The sequence below is a fragment of the Malania oleifera genome, chromosome 3 (genome assembly GCF_029873635.1).
Source record: "Malania oleifera isolate guangnan ecotype guangnan chromosome 3, ASM2987363v1, whole genome shotgun sequence".
Taxonomy (NCBI): Eukaryota; Viridiplantae; Streptophyta; class Magnoliopsida; order Santalales; family Ximeniaceae; genus Malania; species Malania oleifera.
Window position 1 is genome coordinate 24,211,429 of NC_080419.1, and position 7,061 is coordinate 24,218,489.

Genomic DNA, 7,061 nt, shown 5'->3' on the forward strand with positions numbered 1-7,061 from the left:
TAGGTATCGAAGTGATCCCCCGGAATACACCCCGAGTCCTCCAAGCTTTTCTGTTTTTCTATCCTTTTCAGGTCATCGGAGATCTAGGAGCATTCCTATTGGTCGTCACTGATTTGTCCCCGCAATAGCTACAATGGGTATACACAGGAGACAGGAGCATTCAACTCCAACTAATCAAAGAATTATCTACAACAAACAGAACTACATCAAACTTGGGCATACCGAGGGACCTTGAGGAAAAAACAACTACAACTCAAAAATTCAACAAGTGATTACAATCAATCACTCCAGAAAAATCAAAACTTATCAACCAATCAAGTGCAATAGGAAGGGAATTTGTCATACATGACTCGATAAATGTGGGTCTGGATCACTTTGACAATGACATTCGGTTGAGTAACAGCCCCTCAAATTTACTTTCGTTTCTAAAATGCCACAAGTAGTACGTTGTAGTGGCGAAGCAAGCTTTCTTGGCTACCGCTTGAATTCCAGTACCTCTGGCCTCCTTATGTAGCCATTTAAGGCTAGCCTTGATAGTTGACGTACTTATAGAAATTCCCAACTGGCCCCTTAGATGGTTCCCAACCATTGAGTACAACCTGCATTTAAAAAATAGATGCTCATTTGTTTCCAATTCAGTGCCACAAAAAACACTAGTTTTATCAATCTCATCCCATTTGTATTTATCACAAGTAAGCAACTTCCCCACAATAGCCAACCATAGAATGAAAGAATGCTTTGGGACACAACCATTCTTCTAGACCAGGTTTTGCCATAGAACTCTTCTTCCTTTATTTCTCCAGAACTGGTATGCATCAAAGCACTTGAATTGCCTATCCATATCCCATTGTTTTAACTTGATCTCAGCACTGGTAATGTCTCTGCACTAAAAGAGCAGCAGATCTTTAATCTCAATCAGTTTCTTAAGGAGTTGAGAGTCTTCATGCTTAGCTGAAGCCTTCCAAATACTTCAACCTTTCAAATAAACATGGCTCACTCACTTTGACCAAAGAGCATCCTTTTTGTTGCGAATATTCCCAAAGGTCCTAGTGAGGAGAGCCTTGTTCCAAAATTTTAGGTCCATAACCCCAAGTCCTCCCTTTTGTTTAGGCAAGCAAACATCCTTCCATGCAACCAAAGGCCTCCTCCTACCACCCCACAAGAAAGCCCTACAAAGTTTGACGATGTGAGCCAAAACAGAATAGGGAATAAGGAAAATAGAAAGCCAAAAATAGTCAACCCCTTGTATCACAAAATTTATGAGCTCAAGCTTTCCAGCATAGGATATAGTGTGCCTTGGCCAGGAGTCTAAAAGACCATCAATCCTGTTAATTAGGAGAGAAAAGTGTGATGAGTTTAATCTTGTGGAGGCTAAAGGAATTCCCAGATATCTGAAGGGAAACTCCCCTATTGGAAAACCTATTAAGGCCTTTAGTTCCTCCAGTTTGTTTCCAAAAACCCCTGCTCAATACATATTTGATTTAAACAAGTTTGCCCTCAGCCCTGAACAATCAGATAAGTCTCCCAAGCACTCCATAATCTTCTTAACTGAAGAATAGTCACCCCTTGCAAACAAGATTAGGTCATCAGCAAAAGCAAGGTGAGAAATCTTAAGATCTCCACACTTGGGGTGAAATTTATAGTCTCGGTCACTCTCCAGGTTCTTTAAAAGCCTCGAAAGATATTCCATGCAAACAACAAATAAAATAGGGGATAGGGGATCACCCTGTCTAAGCTTCTTCTTCCCCTCGAAGAAACCATATAAACCCCCATTGACAGAGAGGGAGTAAGAAGTAGATAAAACAAACTACATTACCCACCCCACCAATGCTGCAAGAAATTTGAATTGTTCTAGCATACTCTTTAGGAAACTCTATAAAACTGAGTCATAAGCTTTTTTAAGATCAAATTTTATCATGCATCGAGGGAAAATCCTTTTTCTAGCATACTTCCTGACCAGCTCCTGTACCAGATAAATATTTTCCACCATATACCTATGCTTTATAAAAGCTGGTTAAGCATTATTTATGATTTCTTCCAACCATGGCTTAATTTTGTTAGCAAGGATCTTGGTAATGACTTTATAAACCATATTACATCATAATATGGGTCTGTAGTCTTGAACTGTGTTAGCATGCTGTGATTTAGGAATCAACACAATTGCAGTTCTATTAAACTGCTTGAGAAGCTTCCCATTTTTGAAATGCTCCTTAATTGCCATAGTGAATTCATTGCTAATGATACCCCAAGCTTTCTTAAAGAACCCCGAGGTAAAACCATCTGGATCAGGGGATCTGTCATCTCCAATGCTAAACAAAGGACTTTTAATCTCACCTTAAGTGACTTCCTCCAACATTTTATAGGCTTGATCTTCTTTTAGAGTAGGCCCATTAGCAATAACCAGAGGATCCACAGGTTCACATTGTTCCTTAGTTCCAAGTAGCTTCTTATAAAATGACAAGAACTCCTTAGCTACATGCTGTTGGGACCTGGTGCACTCATCATTCTCTTTGGTGATAGCAGTAGTGTGACTTCTGGCAGTGTGCCTTCTCATTAAGGAATGAAAGAAAGTAGTACCACTGTCACTGTTTTTAAAGAATTTTCTAGCTTGTTGGGCTAAGAAACTTCTGTTAGTTTCTTCAAGCTTGGCAGCCGTTTATCTTTTCTCCACGAGCTCCCTCTGCAGGTCTTCATTATCAAGGTTGTCATGCAGACCTTGTTGAGCATTCTTTAAGTCCAGACTAGCCATTCCAGCCCTTGGTTGAGATATGAGAAAAATGCAGAGCATTCAGGGGTTTCCGAGGCTCCTTAACAACCTGTAGCTTCTTGGCCAACTTGAATAATTTGCATCCCTCAAATCTAACCTTCCAAGCAGACTTAACCACTTTCTAAAAATCTTCATGCAATGTCCACATATTAAAGAATTTGAAATGCCTTCTCCCAAGGTTGTCTTCTTCTAACAGAGAGATAATGCATGAGGCATGGTTTGAGAGCAACCCAGGGAATTGAAATTCAGCATGTGCCCCCAGCCCCATTCAAATCCATTCATTATTCACAGAAGCTCGATCCAACTTATACCAAACTTTGTTGTTAGACTAGGTGAGGTAGCACCCAATTAATCTCACATATGACAACTCATTAATAGAAAAACACTTAACAATATCTTTAGTTTCATAAGTAGTAACTGAAATACCATTTCTTTTCTCACAAGCCTTCATCACACAATTAAAGTCCCCCAGCAATAACCATGGGATTGGCCTATCTGACCCCTTCTAAGTAATGCTCTGCCAAAAGGGTCTTCTAGCAACTGTAGTGTGGAGCCTGTATACAAAGCTTACCTGAAAGCAAGTAGAGGAAATCAAACGGGTAACAGAGCAATGTATTACCTGAGGTGATTTGTCTAACACTTGGATTCTAGACTTTTTAGGATTCCAAACTACCAAAATTCTACTAGCTTCATGAACATCAAAGTTGTTGACATTACACTTATTGGCTAATCTTTTCTTCATAAAGTCCTCCATCTTTCTACTATTCAACTTCGTTTCCAAGATACTAAGCACATCAATCTTCTTCAATATAATGAGGTCCAACACCCCCATTGTGTTTCAGGGGCTTATTAAAGCCCATGATATTCTAGATTGCAATCTTCATTTTGATTTAGAAGGGGGCTTTAACCCCTTTCCAAAAGTCTGAATGTAGAATGGAGATCCCTTACCTTTCTTATTTTTCTTAATTGGTACGAACTCTTCTACTCTTTCCTTCTCTTTAAAATTCTGTTTCAATATATCCACAAGGGGTTATTTGCCCTCGTTCTTATCAATATCTCCTTCTTTTCCATTATCTACTACATCAGCAGCATCAGAAATTTTAGTTTGTTTTCCAACTTGGGCCTTAGGAGAAGCGTTACCCTGGTTTTGATTACCATTTGTTCTCCCTCCAAATTCTATGTTGGTGTTATCACCGCATACTAGAGTTTCAACCTCTGCTTGTGGATCCACTGGATTATCAGTGCCACTGTTAGCACCTATATTTTTATGGTTTTCCACTAACTTTATTCCAACAATCTGAGAGTGAACCACCCAATGACTGCATTCAGCAGCATCAACAGCAGGACCCTCTTTACCAGTAAGGCCTCCACCAACCTTCTCTGAGATTACTTCAGATACAAAAATCTTTGCCTTTGTTCTTAACCCCTGGAGTTTTCTCATTTCCCTCCCTAGGACTACAAAAGTTCTCTGTATGGCCAATTGCTTTACATCTTTTACAGAACTTGGGTAAGCTTTCATACGCTACCTCTTGCATTATGGATATATCATCAAGAAGCCACACCTTAACATTGTGCTTCACCTTCTTTGCAATGTCTACTTCAACAAGAACCCTGGCATATGAAACCCTGTCCTTGTTAGTAGTTAATTTATCAGTGCATAATGACTTACCGATCTCTGAGCATATTTTGTCGATAACCATTGGAGTCCACAACTCAAGTGGCAGGTTCTTCAATTGCACCCAAATAGGGAGAGTAGTCCTTTGTTTAGAGTCAAATTAAAATAACTTGGGCATCTTTTTCAATATCAGGGTCCTCCCATAAATCATGTAAGGGCCATTCTGTAATACATTACAGAGGTCCTCTTCTCTCTGGAACTTGAAAATTATCCACCCCTTATCGGGTTGAATAGAGTCCACTTGCACTTTCCATGACCTAACTAGAGAGTTAAAAGCAAACTTACCTGGGTGCTTACCTGTGAAATAGCCCACCAGGTGTTTTCTTGAAATCTCCACTGAATCAATCAGCTCTAAAGTTGGTATATGTGCACCATCACCATTTGCTGTAAAAGCTGGAATAGCACCATTGTTTGAAGGGTTTTTATTGTTTGCAAACAACTCAACCCTAGAAACCCTTTTTTTTTATTCCTTATAATTGTCCTCCCTTCTTGGGTTTCCTGTTGAGATTGTTTACTCTCGACAAGATTTTGCTTCTTTAAATTGGCTCCTAAACCCTGTCACGAATAGTAGCAGTCCCCTCTATATCATCCATAGCATTAATCATATCCTTCATACCCAATGTTTCTAATACAGAGGGCTCGTCATCATCCCACGACCTTCTCTTTCTAGCCCTCTTATCACTATTAACCCCTTCCATATGCAAGCAATTATCCTCATTTAATCCCATTTCTTCAAGTATTTTTTCATTCAACATCATAGGGACATTCTTCACTACCATATCCTTCTCTTTGCTGGTGGAAGGGCTCGCAACTATTCCCATAAATTTTTGAAGTTTATCAAGAAGGTTCAAAGGAGTTTGCATGTCCCTTGAATCTACTTGAGTTTTCTGTAACACCTCTCTAGAAAGTCGAGCAAACTCAGCAAGTATTTCATGATTCTTCTTTTTACTCCACAATCCTTTCTTTCCTCCTTTAATCTCAATGAACTTCAATGCATCTTCCACTTCTTTCTTCAAATCATCTTCCTTCTCAGATTTTCCTAGTGCCCTATTCACAATGTTGCGACCCATAAGCACACCCAAAAATTCAATTTTCAAATCTTTTGGTGGGTGGGAACCAAGAAAAAATCTGAGACAGCACTCGAACACCCCTAGAGGTTAGGGAGAAACCTTCGTCCACCTTCAGAAGTGCAAATCTAGCAGCCAAGAACCAAGAAATCAATGGAAAATCCAAAGCAAGAAGATGAACTATCCCTAGTACTGTGCATCCTTTAGAGAGGGAAGAGAGCTTCTCTCTCGAACATGGTTAAAATGTGTTGTTCTTACATTAATTCGTTGAAATGTGGGGTTCCTTCGAGGATAATAATGCTCCCCGTTTTCCTCTTTAAGGTTTTGAAATTGTCTTTTTTCTGGAAAGGTGTGCCAATTGATTTGAACGAAAAATGTCAAGGAAAGAACCCTTTTTACATAATTAGAAAAAGGACTACTTTTCCCCATTATGTTTATCTAGTGCACACCTTATGATTCTTTTTGGGAAAAATTACTGTTTCACAAGAAGAAAATGCCTATTGTAGTACTTTATTTTAACATGATGTCATGTAACCCTCTTTTGTTTTTTCCTATTTACATTTTGGTGTAGACTTAAAAACTGTAAGTTGTGGAATTCGTGAAGGCGAATGTGGAGAGCTGCCCTGGTTATAATTTGCATATAACCTTTGAAGCTAAAGATAATATTTTTGGAGAGAAGAAGACTAATCAAACCAAGGTGTATTATGGAATCACCGAAACGAAGGTGACCATTTTTAGGATAAGAGACCCTGAAAGCATGGTAATTAGTTGTTGTGGACATGGAATCTACAAATCAAGCTATTTAATATTTCATTCTGAAAGTTTAAGATTCCAAAATTGTTTAGTCTCATAATTTTTGAACATATGCCATTATTCAGTTTTATTCCTTTTTTTTTTTTTTTTTATCGTTCATGTTGGTCTATTGTTTGTTGTTTTAGGGAATTGAATCATGTTTAATAAATTTCATATGAATTTTGGCTTAAAATATATTTCCCCTTTTAATTCAATGCACTCCATTATCCAGTTTTACTCTTTTTTTCCGATTGTTCATGTCGGTCTACTATTTTCTGTTTTAGGAAACCAAATCATGTTTAGTAAATTTCATATCAATTTTAGCTTATAATATATTTCTTCTTTTAATTGATTGTGCACCATTTGTGGAGATCTAATGGATATATTCAATATGTGCTTTCATACATGTGAAACTTGTATTTTTTTTTTGTGGTGATCTAAGCTCACTCATTTAGGTAAGAAAGATGGGGAGGTATAGGTGATACAAGATCATCCTTACAGGGAAGTAATGTCAGATGACAACAAAATGTTTAAATCTCAGAAGAAAGATTTTCAAGGGAGACAAAATGAAAAGAAATTCAGCCTATCCCAATGACATATGCAGAATGCTTTCGCAGTTAATGAAAAGTCAATCGGTTGCCCTGATGCTAGGAGCTCCTAGCTTAGAGTTGTCCATCCTTCCCATCTTGAAAGCACCTTTGATTCTTCCCCATGTAATCACTAAACTTGTCAAATTTTGAGGAGTGCTTTTGATAAGATG

General features: G+C 38.3%; 1 protein-coding gene across 1 annotated transcript; it reads right to left on the bottom strand.

Annotated features, from left to right (window-relative positions):
- Positions 1–370: 370 nt before the first annotated feature.
- Positions 371–3,599, bottom strand: LOC131151213 (uncharacterized). The gene is made up of 5 exons (XM_058102466.1): positions 3,387–3,599; positions 1,473–1,807; positions 1,002–1,325; positions 774–881; positions 371–599 (listed from the first exon to the last, which is right to left on the bottom strand). Exons 1-5 carry the CDS (start codon positions 3,597–3,599, stop codon positions 371–373), a joined length of 1,209 nt encoding a protein of 402 aa, XP_057958449.1.
- Between the last annotated feature and the right edge of the window lie 3,462 nt (positions 3,600–7,061).